At 43.1% G+C, this 20,730-nt stretch overlaps 2 protein-coding genes across 3 annotated transcripts in view; both read right to left on the bottom strand.

The window, feature by feature from the left end:
* Window positions 1–20,730, bottom strand: part of LOC128304050 (neurocalcin homolog) — a 114,416-nt gene that overhangs the window by 14,656 nt on the left and 79,030 nt on the right. The window lies entirely within an intron of this gene.
* LOC128304051 (neuronal calcium sensor 2) overlaps window positions 4,856–20,730 on the bottom strand; it is a 37,560-nt gene continuing 21,685 nt past the window's right edge. Inside the window, exons 3-4 of the mRNA XM_053041175.1 lie at window positions 14,012–14,140; window positions 4,856–6,893 (exon numbers count right to left, since the gene is read on the bottom strand). Of these exons, the coding sequence (XP_052897135.1) occupies window positions 6,717–6,893; window positions 14,012–14,140 (306 nt within the window). The 3' untranslated portion in view covers window positions 4,856–6,716. The remainder of the gene's footprint in view (window positions 6,894–14,011; window positions 14,141–20,730) is intronic.

Consider the following 20,730-nt stretch of genomic DNA (forward strand, 5'->3'; position numbering starts at 1 on the left):
AGCAAGTGAGCTCTCACTTCTACCAACACCTCCCGCTTACATATTCCGATGAAGTTAGCCGTCGCTCTGTGTAGTGGCTTTGTGTAGTTGAAATTCAATTTCCACTAATAACTACGGACACCGCAGCTGACGGCAACAACGGGGGCGGGTGAAACAAACCCAATCAATTGCTAATGCATCCGCAGAAATCTAAAGGGAAATGGAGTGCCCCCCGGGCGGGTTTTGTTGCAGCAGGCAACAGGCCACACAGCTTTTTATAGCAAGTTGTAGTAACACCGTAGTACCCCTAAGTACCAACCCTGGCAGGAAGTTGGCAACGGTTAAAGTGGTGGTAAAACAACGCCCAATGGAATTAATTTCCACGATTGACAGGCTGTGACTTCCACCCATGCAGGGAGTAAAATGGACTTTTTCAATAATCTTAAATGCGCACATCACAGCATGGTTTCGTTGAAGATAAACGTATAATAACTACCTAATGTGGTTAAACACAAAGATCAGGATTAGCAGTGAGCTAATTGTACGTCCCAAACAACAAATACGCCTAAAGCTATGCAATGCACAATCAATAAATACGCCTAAAAGTATGCAATACCCAATACAAACTCCGCCATAAAGTGTCCAAATTGTACATTTTTTGCGACTACTGTTCGTTAAACCGTATATGGTTGATTTTTTGTAGTTGTTGATGATTGATATCACACTAATGAACAATAAATCATAACAATCCATCCAAAACGCCCAGAGGAAATGCTTCACTCACCGGTTGAATCACTTTTGTTTGTTTTATAGTTAAAACATGTACTTTGTTTTATTTCGAAAACGATTGAAAACAGGCTTTTTATTTGGAAAAAGGGATGTGGGAGTAAGGATGTTCATACAGGCGACGACAGGTAACGACTAGAATCTGGAGCCCTTTTAATGTGGGAATGCTTTTCGTCACGGAAAAAAACGCACATTTCATACCGTTCGCAAAGGGGAAGTTACACGTGGCGTGCTGTTTATGCTTTTGGGGAGGGAGAACGGGTCCCACTTGATTCAGGGGAGGGGGGGCGGTGTTTGTTTGTTTTGTTTGGTAGAGTATGATGTTAAAGTTCAAGAAATGAACCGAACACAGCCAGTAGAAAAATGTAAAAAACTAGCGAAAGCGCGCAATATTTCTGTTTCTGTAGGAAAGATTTCCCTTACCATTTTAAGCTTTGTTATGCTTAATTTGTATGCTTCCATTTTCTTTTGTAATTTTTTTTTGTGTTTTACAAATGCTTGAAGTTTTGTTTCGTTTTTTTTTGTTGTTGTGTTTGTTGTGTACCTGTCTCCAGTAATGCTCTGTTTTATCATTATTATTATTATTATTATTAGTTTAATATAGAAAAAAAAAGAAAACATCCCATCAACATCACCTTTCTCGGCCTGTCTATACTTAATTTTGTAGCTCTGTAATGTCTGTCCTCTTTCTCTTGGACATTTCTCCAACTCATCTCTCTTTTGCTGGCCTTACCGCCATTCGTTCTTAAACAGAGTTTAACTTGGTGGATCATTTTGACGGGGGGAACGAGGGGGGTTTGGGCGTGGGTTTGGGATGCAAATGTCTTAGCTTCTTTTTTTTGTTGCTTTTGTTTCTGTGTTTTTGCTTGTTTGCTTTTTTGCTCTGTTAGGAATTACCTGCAGGATTTGAGATTTACGTTAGCGTTTTAAATATATCGTTATATCGTGTGCAATCTTTACCCATCCACCGCTCGCCCATACACGTCGTACCGTACACACTACCGATATTGGTATTGTGTGTGCTTGCGTTTCTTATCGAATCTTTCTCCCACATTTCCACAAGTACAACAATCCCGTAATGGAGGTTTTACACATTTAGAGTGAAGAGTGTGTATGGTTGTTTGTGCTTCGATTAAATTGTTTGCATATTTTTCGAGTCTTTCGTCACCATCAAATCGTGCTGCGCTGTTGGCCACCGGTACACGCTCAATGCACGCACCGTTCACTGTGCACAGTAACCTGTCCACCTAAACACCTAACACCCATTCTTTCTCTCTCTCTCTTCTTCAAGAGGGGATGCCTAGCTTCGCGAATATGAACGTGAGGAATGGTTTGCAGTTGCTGCACAGCTTTATGCACGCTCATTATGATTCTTTTTTTTTTTTTGGTTTGTTTGTTTTGTGCTAGTAGACACCAGTTAAACTTGTGCAAAAATGAATATTTTCTCATTCTTTTGTTTTTTTTTGTTTGTTTGTATTATTTATTAGTATGAGCTTGCTCTCGAATTTGACATCTAGTTTTTTTTTTTCGTTTCTTTTGTTTTGTTCCTTGCGTTCGTATGTGAGTGCATATTTGTTTTTTTTTTGTTACTTAAATGGCCTTTCTTTTGTTTACATTCTCTTATATGTTTAACACTGTTCGTTAGCTGTCACGGCTCAAACTCGCCTTTGCCCACACAGCATCATCACTAATGGGGAGTGGGGGAAACATCTGATCTGCGTTACAGTAGGCTTTGCTATTGATGCATTTTTTTTTGCTGCCGGAGATGATTCTGGGTGTTTTGCAGGGTTTTGCTTGCTTCCGCATAATATAACTATATCAACAGTGGTGCTCTTAGTTTCAATCGTCGCGCCATCCCTTCGCCGGTGCAGTTTTTGCTTGTTTTGCTGTAAGATTACCATTGCTATGTTTACTACCAATGTTTTAAATTTCTGTCTCTCTTTACGGCCGTCAAAGCGAAAGTGCTTTCCAATGTCATGTTTATGAGTTTTTTGTAATATAATTCGTTTCATACACCAGGCATGCATCCACACCAAAGCGGCTACGACGACTAATGCAAGGAGCTAATGACAGCTCTTCGAATCAGTCGGTCAGACAGCTGCTCTTCGCATCTGGGCTCCCTTCCTTTGGGGCTTTGCTAATTAAAGCAGCATTTAATTTTAAGTCATGAAAACTGAAATTTTCTTAGCATCATGTAGTGCAAATGTCCGAGACTAAAAGTAAATGTTACAAGCAATGATAAAATAATGGTATGGTTTCATTTAATGTTGTACGTAAATGAAACACATTGACTAGAAGTTTTAACAACAGTATACAGCAACAAACAAGCCCGCAAACAACCGTAAACCATGTTTATAAATAATGCAACAAATGTAATCAAAATTTAACAAACGATTAAAACAGAAACATAACTTATGAACCACAATTTTGAAAAAAATCATTGGTGACAGACAAACATAATCTGATTACTTCCAAACGACTTACGAGACGGCACTGTTTGAGATCAGCAAATTTAAAAATCAATATTAGAACAAAGTACAACGTTAAAACATTGTCGATCAATATTTACAGTACGGTGAAGAGGATTTGGGCCAGAAAGCAAACCAATCGCTCGTGGAAAATTGTGCTTGCGATGAACAAACCGTCAGGATAATTGTGGTGAACCAAATGTGCTTTAGGCACCAGGACAGTGTATGATGGACACATTTAATTCTGCCATTGGTTTGGCAAAGATTTACTCTGCCCGAATCCATTGCGTGCATGATTGATACAATGGCGTAGATTATGGAAATTTAAGTGTTTAGCGTTATATTTATGCAGTGACAATAACGAACAATTTTGTCTCGAATCGTTCGGCTGCGTAAATGCTGCGAAAATCTTCACAAGCTACACAGCTTCAAAAGATCGTCAAAAATCAAAATGCGTCTTGAGATTGCGATAGCACCAGAGCGTTTTACTAGCAATTTGCTAACGCCTTGAAGGTCAGCACGATAGGAATGTAGTCAATATGCTTAAGGATCGCTCACAAACAATGAGCTAAATATGTAAAAAAAAAGCACAAATGCTTCATACTGCATCAAACGCTATCTTCGGAACAACTGTCATTTGAAGCATCATTTTCGCCTTCTTTAGTAAATGTTGCGCTAAAAGCACACAAGCGTCCGCTCGGCTAAATGGGGCGCACCATCGCATGAATACATAAACAATAATGTAACGAATGCGAAATGGGTAAGCACAACTACACGCTCGACTTCAGCCCTGGGAAGCAAACAAACAAACAAACAAAATGGAATAAAACCATTCCTTTACATATACATGCCCGCCGGTTCCATCAACGAAAGCCTATGCATTTTTGCTGCCTGGCTGCCGAAGCCGTCCAAAATATACATACAGATAAATATGAATGAAGTCTTTTCTTCGTCGGTGAAGTTTCATCGTGTTTTTTTTTTTTATGTGGAGAGAAGGAACAAAACGAAATCGCACGCACTTAGTTAGGAACACCATCCAGCATTCGAAAGAAACCATACAAAACTGGAAGATGCGAAATAAAACCACCACGCCTGACGTGGATGGAATTCGCTCTTGCTTTGATAATGAGTGTGGTAAGAAATGATGCTTTTCATATTCGCACAATCACACAAAAACGCGCACACACACACAAACGCGCACATACAACACCACAACACAAAGTCGTGCAAAGATGGTGCTGATGGTTGCGCAAAGAAATATTGACAGCCACCACCGGAACAACCCATTGTCAGCGTCAGCGTCGTTGAACGGTGCTGCTTGTGTGCCATCAACCAAACGGCAACAAAAAAAAAACGGAACGATTTCGGCCATTTCCCTAGCGCCGGTTTTGGTTGTTATTTCATCCTTGTATCGTTTGTGTGGCCTTGTGCGGTTTTTATGGTTTCTCGCACATGCTTCTGGGGGGGGTCCCATCCTTTCGTTAGCGTCAACTGGCTGACTGTCTTCTTGCTGGCTAATGCGTCCTTAATGTATGCTTTGCCGGTTGCTTTTACAATCCTGCTAGCCGGGTTGCACATACATCTAAAACAAACGAACGAACGCGGCCCATAAAGCGGGATGGGACTACAGCTTCATGTCTTCATCTACTCATTATGTCCAGTGCGTCAATTATCGTCAAAGTTCGCTGTGATGAACATCTTTATAAGCGCCAAGCGGCGCGGTCTCTTGTGCACCATTGTGCACCTCTCGGCGTGTTTGTGTGCGTGGGCTGTGTGTTTATGCTTTTGTGGAATATGTGTTAAACCATCTTAAGACCATCATTATACCATCACGACAAACGCGCCCCGATTGATTCCCTTTCCAATTGGTGACGACTACTAACGAGAAGCTACTAAGCACGCTCATACACCCACACACCGGTTGCGCATACACACAGCTATATCCTAAACACCCTTTTCCTTCCCATTGGCCTGATTTTAGAGAAAAGCATCCAAAATAAAATGTTCGCAATGTAGCTCCGCTAGTGTTGAGATCGACTTTCTGGTCCATCGCTACTCGATGCCATGTAGCCGGCAGAGAAATAGAGAGGTAAACAAACAATAACGACGCTTTTCCTTTACCGTTCGACATTTATCCTAGATTAGATCTTAGCTCTTGTAGAGAGGGGCATTACATACCCTTCGATTGACTCGCGCGCTAAGAGCGTGTGGGGGCACGTGGGTCCATGCATGGAATCACACAGACAACACACGTGCGCGCCCACAACTACTCTTTGTATCAAATTCTCATCAATATATCATTACATCGTAGCATCAACATCAGCAAATGGTAGTAGGCTTGTTTTTTTGTTTTGTTTTTTGGACGCTTGGCAGGACGTGAGTACTATTACAGCTAAATGTGGTTAGGCGCTCGCACGCATAAATTCCCTAAAGGTTTGTCTTCCCTCTTGCGACTTCCTCCTTCTCCTCCTCCCTCCCCCTCTCCCCTAGCGCACAGGTGGAGGAGGCTTTCCATTTTCTTATTAAATTTTCATCGACCTCGAGGATGCACACACCGACAGAGCCAAGCGGTTCGACAGAAGCCACCAGTCGCTGCAATACGCTTTGCTGCTGCTGCTGCTGTACGGGAAATATGTTCCATACAATCCGAATCCTAGACTATGGGGTGATGGTGTCCACTCCCCCCGCAAACACGGGGACGCTGATAAGGGGGGTGCGAGACTAGAGTAAAGCAAAACACTCTGATTGAGAGGTGCTGCGCCGGTTCCGAATGCGAATGGTTCTGTAACCTTTACCGCGCCTCCGCTGCGACACAACACAGCGCGGAGAGTGTTGCGCGCGAGAGCTGGGTTGGAATGAAAGCTCTAAGCCCGGTTTGAAGGCTTCGATTCTAATCGAGCACGAGTTTCGGGGACACAACTTCTAATTGTAGCGAACAAGGACGTTACGTGTCCGCGTGCTATGCTCCTACACCAGTCCTGGTGGGGCTGGTGTGGTCGGTATCGCACCGGTCTCTATCATTTCGTATGATGGTTCATATGGATCGTTGCGCTTCCTACTTTTTCGTCTAAATATATGTATGTATGTGTGTGTATATATATATATATCTCTCTATATATAGTACTGTCATCTTGCTATATTATGCTTTATCGCTTCCCATTCTCATTCTCGCTAGGTTCGTAAATTTTGCCTCCGGATAGTTTGCTTCCGTCCCAATCGCTGCAGCGCCTTTTGTCTGGTTCGATTCCATTTTCCGTTTTCGCTTTCCCGACGTTTGTATGTTGTATTTTGTATTCTTATTTGCCTGTTTTTTCTTTCCTTCTTCTGTCTGGCTTGTTTGGTTTGGTTTGCTTTGCGCTAGGGGATGTGTGCAAAAAAGTATGATTGTATGGTGTCTTATATATGGCAATGATTAGGGGGGTTGTGGGGGTTGGGTAGGTTCGTGCCCACCCACGTTCCGGGTACATCGTCCCCCATCCCCGCTTAGGGTGCGAGCATTTTCGACAGTTCCTCGTCCTGCAGGCAACCCTTCAGGAATTCGTCCTGCGTCAGCTGACCGTCGTTATTTTCATCCATCTTGGCGAAGATGTTTTTCGCGCGCTCTTCCGCCGAGTCGGCCGGTTTGTTCGATGAGCACGCGCCAAGCATATCGTATATTGCCTAGAGGGGACGGAAAAGGAAGAAACGAACAGGATAATGTATTAATATCACATTCAGCGCTTTTTTCCCATCTATCTATCGTATCATCGAATCGAAGCGGCGGTCATGTTTATCAAAACTTTTGTGGCGGTATTACGGGTGGTACACAAATCCATCACTGTCGAACGAGAAGAGAAATATCGAGTCCTCGACCTGCGTACACGTTTAAAATGGTTTTCAAATTTCCTTACACACAACCGGCGATGGTCTGCTAATGACATTCAGGTGGGTTGGCAGGGGCGCGCGCTCGGGGAAATCGAAAATTTTCCCGTCAAAAACAAAATCTTCAAGCCTACCATCGCGGGCAGATGGATATCATCAATCAGTTCCTCGCGTCACGGTGCGCGCAATGTTTGCGCAACATTTTTATACAGGTCGTTCCCATTCACGCTAAATAGCGCGCATGGTCCGCACATTTGATCGATTGTAATAGCTTTCCTACATTTTGTAAAAACAAAAAAAAAATTTTACAAAAAGTGGCACCCCACAATCAAAATACCCCTTTTGGGGAAGGGGGGGGGGGGGTTGCTTTGGGGGGGGGGGGACCGGAAGCGCGCTCGAAAGTGTCGGAAAAGGTTGGCAAAGTTTCGCCAAAACCTACATAACTTCCGCACGGCTGAGCTTTAACGTTGGCGGCGCCTGGTTCGAGAGACAGACGGGCTTTGCGCGCGTTAGGCCAAAGACTGCCCGTTAGTGTCGGACTTGCTGTAGCGTGATGATAAATCATCAAAGGAAAAGACGCAAAAGTCATGGCTGTGGAGTAAACATAATTTTAGCATTCCAACATTCAAGTTACTTGCAATATTAATTACAACCAGATTAAATGTCACACATTAGGGCAGTGTATTCCACGTACGTAGCGTTCAAACAGCGTGCCCATATTCGGGCAGATTTTTATTTATTTCCCGCTCCATCCGGACAAACAAAGAAAGTCCGACACGGTCGGGAAAAATATTTCATGTGCATTTATTTTTAAACTTTGACAGGAACAAATTACAATTACATCGTGATGAAAATGGAGCTTCATATTTCATATCCTCGTGTCACACCACCCGAAATGTGGAGATTGAAATCTCCCGCACACAAACGGAAATGCGTCGGAAACGCCGACATCATCGACGAATTACTCAAGATTCTCGCCGATTCCATATTCCGGGGCTTAGCGTGTGATGTGTGTTTGTGTTGGTACGTGTTTGTTGCGAGTCGGCACACCGGTACACCGACAACCGAAACAAGAACAATGATTTATGATCGCTGTTTATCTTAATTACACACAGCACTTCGTGTTGGCCAGTGGTGGTAGAATGCGCTGCCGCCCCCTCCCACATGCCGGGCACCACATGTAATGCGGCCGCCGCTGTACTTTACAAAAGGGCTTTTGCAATAAATTTTCATCGTCTTCATCGCATCGATTCGTGCGCGTGCGGAAGCGAAAGGGGTTTCCCTGGCCACCGTTGCCATACTACTTCGGCGGGCGAGATGTAGTGAAGGTAAATTTTCTAACAACCCACAAATAAGTTCTGAGGTTAAATTACAAGCCATTAAAATGGTTCGTTCATAAATTCATTCACGAGGCGTGTTAGGCGGCCGGCTTAAGTGAGAACAGACAGATAACTGTTCCCAGGCCCGGAATTCACGTGAACGACGGGCTGAAATGTGATCTGCAGTGAAATGTGCACAAACAAACACACACACTCTCACTCAACAGATCTCCCAAGGCGAACGATGAATTATGAATGCGTACTGCTGCGCGTTGCCTGTATGGGAAGGCACGAGCGGAGGGGTGAGGATGTTGTTAGAAATGCATAAAGTATATTTATTTTTAATGTTTAATTTTAATGTTTGTTTCCCATGCTAATGCAAATGCTAGCGTGTAAGTGAACACCCATACATAGTTCTTGGCTTCCGACAAGTTTAAACAACAATTGGAACATTTTAAACAGTTAAGGTTTTTATCATAAATTTGCTTTTACTTTTTAAAAGTAAAATTGATTTTTTTTAAGTTCAAGGACCGAAGAATAACTGGTCCAAAATTCTAATCAATATAAAATCATGACCTTCCACTGTTGGGAGAAGGAAATGTATTCAAACGAATGTGAATTGTATACTAGATTAAGTAACCTTTAGTTCTAAGCAATATGGCCTGGTCGTTCTTCTTGAATAAAATAGTAATAATAATAATAATGTATTTATTATTATAGCGTATTGATGATTTATACATGAAATTATAGCAATGGTGATGGCAACACTGCCTTTACCGCCACATGCCTCGAGCTCCTTTTTAGCTTTCGTGGGATTTCGGTTCAGTTCTATTAAATCTATTAAACCTTCGATTGGGGTTTAAGGTTAATGCAGTGTTTAGTTTGCGATTTAATAATTTATTATTAAATGTCAATAAATAAAGAAGCTCCGAAATTCGAAACATTCAAAAAAGTTTTTAATCAAAAAAAAAAACAACCAGTATGACAAATTGGTATCCAGAATTTCTGAATTATCCTAAGTTTTCTATGCATAATTTAAACAATTTATGTCATTTTTAGTACTTCTAAAAAAAGTTTCATATACTCTTGATTGAATATTTTCTCTCATTTTCCTAATTCTATAACAAAGGTAATTTTCACGTTGCTAAATCAGTTTTTCAAATATTTTATCGTATTTTCCCCCTCTTTCTATTTATTTTTATTTTATATCTCTTCTATTTATCTATTCATCTTTAAATTTTCTTCCCTTTGGGATGGCTGGGTGATCTATTGGCCGGTTTTTTTATACGACAGGACCGGTACAACATCCCATCCGAACCAATCATCCGTTCACAGGACTGACTATTCGGCTACATGTAAAATATTAAGACAAAGAAAGCCAGGAATGATATGCGTCCAGACCTCCTGGGGTTGTTGTGCCGGTAAGAAGGAGAAGGAAGGAGGATATCTCCCCTTTATTTTCTAAAGCTTCTCTGTGTTTTCTATTTTTTTAAACATTCATGAATTTTCTTAAATAGACTAACCATTCGATCAACTCTTCATTAAAGCTTCTTATGAAAAAGTCTGCAAAGAGTCATTAGGCATGTTACTTAATGTTACTCGAATCTGTTACATGGATCATATACCACATATCTGTGCGGACATTCTTAATCATTCTTTAAGGTCAGTTGTCCGGTAGCATTAACATGACGTTACCAATCCATTACAAACCAACATATTTAATACCTTTCACAATAACCAATCGGTTGACAAAACCGTGCCTGTCAGGCACGAGTCAAATAAAATGCTGGACACGTTGTTTTCTATACGACCGAACTTAAAACGCACAACAGTGTGGAGTCGACATTTTTTATTTACACACACACACACACATACACACATACACACTCCATTGCCATAACAACAACCTAATCCGTCGTTGCGATCAAATGGCGAAAGTAAAAGCTTATGGCGTACAGAGCATGAACATGGCACGGCAATGCAGGCACGTACGACCAAAAAACGGAGCAAAAAAAAAAATACTTTAAGAACCATATTACACCGGTCCGTTCCGAATCGTGACTTGTCATGGAGGCAGCGTGAAAGCAGCGGGAAAACGTCCTCAACAGCCCCCGGGGGTAAACGGGGCGGAAACCCGTACCCCGTACAGGATGCAATATCGGCTTGAGGAATTAGCTTTTAAAGGGAAGTCCCTCGCCTCTCACCACTGCCCCCGCCATTTCCTTTCCTTGGCCTGCCCCCTCCCCCTTGCAGCCCACTCAGCAAAAGAGCTTTTTTCCATTTCACAGTTTATTTATGTTTTTCTCCTCTTCCCACCAACCCCCCGGTTGTCCCCACCGTTTCCGCTACGGGTTTTTGGACCGTAGTACTTTCGGTTGAACGGCCTGGGCTCTCTTCATGTCATCATGCTATCTTGCATGGCCGGTGCAATTACAGCACCGGTCGCCTGTGGGGAAACTAGCAACTGCTCTGTCCATTTTGCGAATGAGAATTTAGATGCACCTGTCGCAAACCGGCGACCCAGCACCACATACCCCGTCCAATCATCATCCGATTGAGCGTATCGGGCTAGGGGAGGGGGAGGGGGAGGAGGAGGGTGGTGGTTACTACACACCGTCCCGTACCCGAATACCCCGGGTAAAGAAGTGGTTAAAGAAGGTTTTAAGCTGGGCAGACACGAATGAAATTGCATGTCCTCGGGGCCGTTTACCGTTGACCGATTCGAGATACGAACGCAATGCATTCATAATTCATTGATATCTAGCATCAGGTGGTCACGGATGAAACCTTCGTTTGTGGGGCCATGTTGGAGGGAGAGAGCGCGAACAAACACACAATCAAAAGTAATCGAAAATAGTCCTAAATTTTGCATGCGATTTTTACGAAAAATAAATACCCAAAAAAATAAACCCCCCCACGTACAAGTTGGGGAATGTGAAAAACAACTCTGCGCAATCACTCTTCTCGAGCATTGATTGGGCAAAAATAACCCCCCCTCTGTACATCCTTGAGGCGCTTTCATCAGCAGTAAAGGACCGGATCCGGTGAGGTTCTTCTACAAAAAAAGGGACTCTTGATAACAAAAAATAAGCTCTTCCGTCCACTTCCCCGAAGGTTGGGATCGACGAACCGGGCTAAAGAACGGTTGGCCATTTTACATTCTGTTCACAATCATACCCTGAAAGAAGGGGGGAATGTGCCTTCTCCATACCAAAGAAACCCAATCATCGGACCCGCAGATGAATCAGGATATCATCAACTATTCTTCTGTCGCTATTGCTGCTTCTTCGGTTTCTACGGACATTCCAAGCGTTCCGCCCAGGTGTTCCGAGTGCATGAGAGTTTTGTTGTTTTCGGCACCACACAAACATTCGGGTCGGATACATTTTTCTTGCGAGAGTCCATAAATTTTATCCAACAAAGAAACAAAACATAATGCAGCAAGAGTCGAATAGAGTCCGGTTCGTGATCTGTTGCGAAATGCTGGGAGACTGCACAGTTGCCAACAATAGAGTTGACTATTTTTCGTTTGTGACACACAATTTCTCTCGAGCAGGAAAATAATTCCGGTCGTCTAAATGTGAGCACTATAAGCACCAATGAAAGTTGGTCGTTGAAAGCTGAAGCTACACAAACTCACAGGACTCCCTTTCAAATACTGATCTCTTGCAGCGGCGGTTTCAATCTAGGTCGGAATGTCAGAATATTGGTCGGGGTCGGGCACTTGTTCTCGACTCTCAATCTGCGGCACTCATTTCCAGAATGCTGACGGTTTAAATTAAATTATCTGTCCTCAACCCCAACCCCGTTCATTTTTTTTGTTGGCCCATGCACTGAATGGCGGTCCTGATTCGAATACGAAATTGCAAGTGAAGTGAAGTAATCGAAGCGAATCGAAACGAAAATTCAAATTTGTTTTCCTGCCCTCGTTATCTCAGGCTCGCTTCGGCGGTCGGACGACGACATCCTGCCTCTTTTTACCTTGCTGAATCTTTTGAAGCAAAACTCTTTCACTCCCCAATGAGCGGACGGGGGGGGGGGCGGGGAGGATTTGATTTTTCCGGAGCGAATATTCTTCTACCACCGGTGTAGACGCGGTATGATTTTTGCTTTGGAAAAGAAATCAATCGAAAGCATCGATTTTTTTTTTCTACGCTAAATGTGCAAATCCGGGACAGGAGCAGGAGGGTCCCTATTGTTGATGGATGAAGCAAACAGCGATAAACTAATGAATATTATACGATTTCAATCACGGTTCAACGGTAACGGTGTGTGGTATGTTCAGTTAAAAGGAAAGCTACTGCATGAAGAAGCTTGCACCAACCGGGTATTAAACCCTTCATAAAGCAGGGCCGAACACCGGAAGATAGCTTCCCTTTAGAGACGTTCGTGATGGCGCATTTCCCTTCCGAATCCAAGCTTTAGATTGCGCTGATAGTAAGTGTTACACAACCGTGGAGAATCCTTTGCATTAATGAATGTTAAACATCCCGACTGCCCGAGACTGCCGATAAAATTCAATTCACTTCATTGCGGATGCAAATGTTATGCGTAAAAGTGCATTCCACGCCAACGCGCGGCTCCGTTTCAAGGTGAAAGCTTCCTTTTATCGTTCGCCGGTTTAAACTGTCGAGGTTCACCTATTATTCTCCAACCCAAGTACAACTACTACCCGGGCTAGCGGCTACAATTGCAGTAGCAAAAGTGCATAAATTTTGCAATCAGCTTTAGCTCGAGTGGGTACTAGCGCGCCACTCGTACACTGTTCGATATGGGGCGTTCGTTGGTAAAAGCAGGCGAGATCTAGCGTCGCGTGCGCGTGATGGTTTAAACATAAAAACTTTTTCCTTTTTTTTCACTCAAACACACACACACACACGAAATACAAAAGAAAGAAGGCTGTGTTAACTGCGTAGCAGCACACTTACAACCGTGTGTAGAACATTCTACACACTAGGTCGCACACATATAAGCGCCCCCCATCCTCATTTTAGGGTGGCGAAAGGTAGTAACAATGGCATGGCAGTACCGCACTGTTGCTCAAATGGCGCCACCGTGTCTTCTGGTGGGAACTATCGCACCACCACCATCTATCGACCAGGGGCTCGAGGATCCGTACTTTACTCCTGCATAATGATACACCCGCCATCGATCGCAACACGGGCGCCGGGATTGATTTTAATGGAATATAGAACAGAGAGACAGAGAAAACCTCTGACTGTAAAGCATTAAAACTCTCCCTGCTTTAATCATCCACCACAGCCACATACACCATCGTACATACCGGGTTGAGACACCATTTTTAATTGAATGTGAAGGAGAAAGGTTTATGTGTTTTCTTACTTTCTTTAATCACACAATTATCTCGTCCGTTCTTCATGCACCCTCGGCGTAATTATGACACCGGTTTTTTTGTTTGTGTTCTCTGCCATTTTTCTTATCGGTTCGATAAAAAAAAAACAGTGCTTTATGTACCATTTTTACGCCTTCCACTACGCCATACGTCGATAAACATGAGCTCGCTTTTGAAGAGAAAAAAAAGGGACACTTTAGCCCCCCTCTATAGTCTGTTTGTTTACACTTGAAGGTGGAACTTACCTGCACTATTTTAGTCATTTCTTGAATGTCTATTACGCCGTTACCGTCTACATCGTACATCCTAAACGCCCATTTTAGCTTCTCCTCCGGTGTGCCGCTCGAGGTTACATCAATAGCTAACAGAAATTCCTGTAACGAAACGCAAAGAAGTGAAACAAATGTAATTATTATGTTTAAATGTAGAATAATAAACACAATTAAGCGTAAATCACAATTAGTTTACCATAATTTATGGAATTTTAAGTAATTTTGCCAAAAACATAGAAACAAAATCGTATTAAAAGACAAAGTTTAATTATATAATCAAAACACAAATGTGAAAAGCAAACATAAACAAAGTAAAATGACATAGAAAAAAAGTATTGGTAATTGATAAGCTAAGAGAACAAAAGAAAGAGAGAAAATGATATAACAGAATATGCAAGATATCAAACTATTACATTAGAAAGTTCAAAATGCTTTACTTCACAATTCTAAAAGATAATGTTAAAGATTCAGCCAACACGAATCACAAACAAAGATAATAAATATGTAAATATTTAAAAAACAATTTAAAGAAAAAAACAATAACAAACGATAAAGAATGCAAAAATGCTTGGCTTTTCAGAATAAAACAAAACTGGCAAAAAAAGAGTAAACTACACGAAGACAACAAACGGTGAAAGTGTTTGTGTCACAGCAGAAGAGAAATGGAAGAAAGCGAATAATCTCTTCAACCTTCAGAATGATTACAAGAAAGCAAGACCAAGAAAAGGGAGATCACAAAGAAGATAATAACATTAGCAAAAGGCGTGAACAACTAATACCTAATGAAATTTAATTCAAGGAAAACATCTTCCGTAATTAAAGCGCTCAATTATGCAGATGTGCTTCAAAACCCTGTTCGTTGCTCTACGCTGGATGTTGCGCCGGCAAGAGACCGACCGACCAAGCGGTAAAGGCGAGAATCTTTGCACAGCCAAACGGAACGAAGAGATGGAATATAGTTGCAGCCCAGGAAGGGTGCCTCGGTTCTCGGTTCTCGGTGCGATTGTTTGCCGAAAACCCCGACCGAGCACGGTTATTGTTGAAACCCAGCAGACAGCAAATGCTGCGGTGCCGTGATTCATTTAAATCTACAACCAATTCAACGATCCAATCCGGCGCGAAGAAAAGGCTCACGAAGCAAGCGAAAAAAAAAATCACCTAACCGGTCTCGAGGGCCGTTTGTTTGGTAACGGGCAGGGCAAAGCAAGCAACGGCAGACGGTGGCAAACAATTGGCACGCAAACAACGCGCCAAGCATCAAAGTGGATCGGAGTCTGCTAGTGGGAAGCTGCGTTCGAATGGCTTCATTCCCGGCCACCGATTACCCGTCCGACCCGTCCGAAAGCAGGCTGGTGCCGGTGCTCGATGAGTTCTAGTGCTCCGCTGACATACACGACCGTATCTGCCGGCAGGAATGATCCGCAAGATGGCAGCAAAACCCATTTGCTCTTCTATTGCGGGCTCAAGTATAGTGACACTTCTTCAATATGGTAATGGGGGCTAGTGGAAAGGATCGGCTTTGATTTAGCAAATCGACTTTTATTCTCCCGAATGCCGAGGAGTACACACACACACACCATCTAAGCAGAAGGCTCTCGGGTCTCGCCATTTGGCCGTGTGAATCGATTGTGATATCTTCGTTCGAGGTTGAAGTGAGATCTGCACACCGGGACACCGGGTGGTAGTTTGATCTGCGTCGAAGGATGTTATTGAGCAGATTTTTCCAATTTCCTGACAAAGCTTTATTCAAACAGACAAACAAAAAAAAACGAACCAAACCCGTAACCGAATTTCTGAGATCGGATCGGATAGCATTCTGCATATTGAAGAATCACTCCATTCGAGAGATCTTCAACAACAACCACAACCACAAAGAAAAACGGATCGTACACAGATTTAAATTATTTGCCACACTGGATTTGAAGACATCAGGTGTATTATTTGATAACAGTACATACAATACATGCATCGGAAAAACATATGCACAACAGCACGGAATCCGGAATCTGGCGCATGCAATTCTGCCATTGTGTTTGCTGCTGCTACTGCCACTCCCGAACGCACGAGGAAAGGAACAGAGGAATCCAACGGGACGACGACGAGTTGCACGTTGCATATTTAACATTCACATTTTCCATCCCATGAATATTCCATCCAACTTCATACTTTAGCTTAGAGGAGGATATACATGGCACCAACAACAACACTAAAAAAAACCCATAGGATTGTGTACAAAATGACACAGCGGATGGTGTGTGGGACAAGGGCAAAGTTCGACACAGCATCATCACGAATCATCTTCCAGTGAGTTCTCGTGCTCTCTCTCTACGAACTCGCTGTGTCTACGAACTATCAGCCGGTACCGGGTTATGGATATTTACGTTTGAATTCTGAAAATTCCCGTCCAGACACAGTGGAGTTGCATTCTGAACACGCTGCCTCTCGAGTTCCTGAACTATAGCAGATTGGTAAGCGCACTGGGGAAGAACTGGAAGCAGGGGGAGAGGGTTTGAAATTTTTCATCCAATATCCTGCTAGTTACCGGCTTAAGATTACTTTACGAGGAGGTTGTAGCAAAATATGCATAAAAATTGCCCAGACATACGGTACACCGCCGGGACGGTGTTTCAAACTGGGATATTATATTCTATCCTGCAGCCACGGAACTAACAGCATTGCCCATGCTCATCCACTGCTTGGTTGGTTTATTTACTCAATTTTGGTTTCCTCCCGAAGCATTTATGTCCTACAGCAATGCAATGGTGGACGGTTGCGCTAGTGGTGGTAGAAGGTCTTCAAAAAGTCAATTTCGTCTCAAACGAGCTCGTTCTAGCCGGGTCTTAGGACGAAACACATTTTTCTCAAATATCGTTACGCTGCATCGAAGCAGCCCGGTGCCGCTTACTGCAGAGATACATTCCAGAAGACACTTAGAAGAAGATATTACATTTCCAACGTACCTCGCCGTCCAACAGCGATGATGATCGTGGGGTAATGCATTCGTACTGTGCTCGATGATGAATGCGGGAACCCATTTCGAACGGGGTTCATGATTTCGTGATCCACTTGCAGCTATTATGTAAACGGTGGAAATACGTTTTACGATCGTAACCGTAACCTATATGTCAAAAACTACGAATCGTCTTCTGCTGGCGCTGAGAGTAACCCCCTTCTTGACGGCGTGTGTGTTTGCTGGTGTCGAGGTCACGGCTATTGTAGCACGTCCGCAGCTTATTGATGCTGACAAATGAATGCCCGTGGGGTGGGGGGGGGGGGGGGGGAGGAAAAAACGAACATATCCCTCCACCGGTGACCGGTGGGGAAGTGGTGGGATAGCAGTGTTTTGTCTTTCTGCCCGCAGGCATGCAATTCTTCAACGAAAGCCGCACACCAGTTGCCGCTCCAACGGCACAACACGGCCGTAATCGTGGCACAGAGAAAAAGCCGAAAGATCAAGCAGCTCGCCAAGAATGAGCTGCTGGTACGCGAAAACAAAAACACGACCCCCACCACACGCGGACGGATAACAAACATGCTTAAGAGGACATTCTTCTGCATGGGAGCCCGAACGTTGCGCGCGCGTCATACTAGTTTGCGAGTGAATTTTGGAGTACGGTTTCCAAGTTTCCAAGAAGTGGAACACGATACCCCGGAACGGAGCGACACACAACAGCTCTGTTTTCAAAGCGCCACCCCCCCGAAAGGCATGTGCAACATCACACCAAAGGACAACAAACTGCGGGAAAAGATGCTTATTAGCGTCGAGTTGTTACAGCATTTGCATACACACGAACCCCATGGGTCCTGCCTGGCCTGCCAAGGCAGCCGACAACCGACGCTCGTTCCATGCGGCACCAACGGAGTACCAACTCTCGGTTAAAAAAGGTCCCATTTGTGAGGAGTGTTACAAAAACGGGCTCCTATGCTCCACCGACCTCCGCACACCACAGACACTGCTAGACAATTCTGTAAACCAGAGCATTTGTTTTCTTTTGTCCTACCACTCCAGCACCAGCTTTCTTTCGCTTTCGTTGGCCACTCGGCTCCTACTACATGTGTGGGACAAAACCAAGAACCAAGAGGGAAAGTGGTTTCGCTTGTCTTTTTTTCATATTTATATTTTGTTCTGTTCTACTCGCTTGTTATTATTTGTCCACAGGCTCTTCGGGAACACAATAGGAAAAGTTGCAGTATAGAAAACATAGCAGGCACAGCCATCCTTACGAAGCTTCATGCTTGTGTATGTGTGCGTGTTGGTATGTATCTTCAAGGCACGCTCGGTTAAGATTTGTTACAAACAAAATGTTTCCTTTGTATAATATTCGATTTTGAATCAGTTTCTTAACCGTGTTGGAAAAACCCCCGTTTTTTTGTGCTTTTAGCCCTTTTTCTTGCAAGCCTTTCCTCCTGGTGGAAAATATTATACAGCACAGCAGCAACATTCGCTTCGTTGAGGATGCACAGTGTGCGCCTGTGTTTGTGTGTGGCTATAAAATCAACAACAAACAAAAGCACTCGGAATGGGAATGAAAAAAAGGACGACAGCACACGCCACCATTTAATATATATATCGATCGCTCTCTATCTGTCCCAAAAATTGAGTTGCCAAGCACCAAAACCATTCACAGCTTAAACACTTCATTCACGCATGCCATTAACCACGGGCTGTGAGCGTTAAATCCACTTCCCAAAAAAACCCCTGCAAAACCCTGCTCCCGGTGGAAAACGTCGATTTTAACTCTCTTTCCCACCGGCACTGTGGTCCCCTGACCTCCTTCTCCCCGTTCTCTCTAAGCACCCGCTATTGGAGTGCGCGTGTAAGGATCGTCAAAAACATCAACCCAGCCCGGGGAACGATATCTACAACAGCAGCCCGGGCCGTTATTTCATCGTAATGCGAAACGCACACAAAACCACACACACACACACACAGCCGGGGTTGGGTCTCGACCTGCCCGCCGGCGATGAAAATCCGCACGATTCTGATTTCATTTTCGCACCGACTAAAAACCTCCAACATTTGCTCGCTCCTTCTCCCTTGGGTCTCTCTCGTACGAAATCTCATGTTCATGTTTTTCTTTGTCAGGTGCCGGAGATTTCCGTGAGCTTTTTTGGGGATCGCCCCGGGGCCTGGAGCTTGGAGAGCTGGTATGTCACCGGTACGGGGTGTGTGCTTATCCGAACATCCAGAAAGGGAAATTCGTGGACCGTGGATCGTGTAAGCACACAACTTGGCTCCATACACGACGTATGGAAACATCTTCATTTTTGGGTCCTTTTTCGAACATTTCAAAGTCTTGATTTAAATACTGTCATGGTGGAACACGGTACGCTGTGTATCGCTCAATGTTTGCTCAGTCAGAAACGTTTGGCACAGTTCATCACCTTCAAGTGCAACAATCTCAATTACTCAGTCTTGCCACAGATACAGGGTGTTCAGGATAGCAAAGAATGAATGTCAAAACTTTCTGGTAAACTCTTGTACCAAACATTTAAGATTAATAATTACAGGGTTTACAAAGCCATCGTCGATCACTTTGTCATCGCGAACCCACAATTCGGCAGTATAAATCCAACAATGGCGATTACAACTTTGAGTCGGTCTCCTTAAATACCTTATTGGCCTACTTGATCAAACACCTTATGAAAAATAATATTACAAAATTTGCTTTTGCATTATTTTTCAGCAAACTTGAAACTTCAACAAACATAAATATACTAGATAATTCAAAACGAATGAGAAAATAATGCACTAGTTACTCTTTGCATGATTGCGCTGAATAAAATAAAAACATGTATTTTAAACTTATTTTTCTTAATTTCAATTACAAGACTAGTTTTATAAAAACCATGTGGATTGTTCCAGAGAGGGCAAGTTAGGCATTAGGCTAAGGCCAAGTTAGGCATTAGGGCTTGGAAAAAAGGATTAGATTGTGGCCTAATGAACGCCTCTGTCAGCTGCTCTACAAATGCCAAAACAAAGCATTTTACTTGCTGGTCTGAACCAGCTTAGGCCATGTTTGTGCCGTATGACAAAAATATAAACAAACATTTTTTTAATGAAAACAATGAAATAGGATTATTTAAACAGATTTATTATTATTATTAATAACCGGCCTTATAGTGTGTTTTAAATGAAATGAATCTAAAGGTAATCTTCTAAACCTTTATCGATTCTTCTTCCATTGTGGTTCCGAAAGAATGATCCCTTATGACATTCTGTATGTCAAAATGCTATGTCCTTTACAAATTTGTCAGAATGATACAGCCCAGTACCTGAAATATTTGACAGATTCAGGCTGAAAGCTTGAACTTATGGTATGATCTGCCCAATTGTTGGATTTACAGTGGAAAAAATTAATGATGATGACGACTGTTGAGTCGAGTGGATTTACGATGACCGTTTTGCTGTGTAAACCCAGTAACTAATTTAAAAATATCTACAAGTACCCGGTGTGCAACATTTTGTAAAGCGCCTAAAATTATGCAACTTTCATAACATAAATAGCTTATGATTTTAATGTACGAGCAGAGGGGTGTCTTTAAATTAGGATATTTCCAACAGGCTCAATCTTGAGCTTAACCAGACCTAGCCTTTGTTACTTTAAGCTACCTTCCACCACGACTAGCTGCACACCAGGGGAATGTAGTTGCTTCGTGGATGAACCCACATTGTGACAGGTGAAGGTGGT

This window comes from Anopheles moucheti, chromosome 3 (assembly GCF_943734755.1).
Source record: "Anopheles moucheti chromosome 3, idAnoMoucSN_F20_07, whole genome shotgun sequence".
NCBI classification, from domain to species: domain Eukaryota; kingdom Metazoa; phylum Arthropoda; class Insecta; order Diptera; family Culicidae; genus Anopheles; species Anopheles moucheti.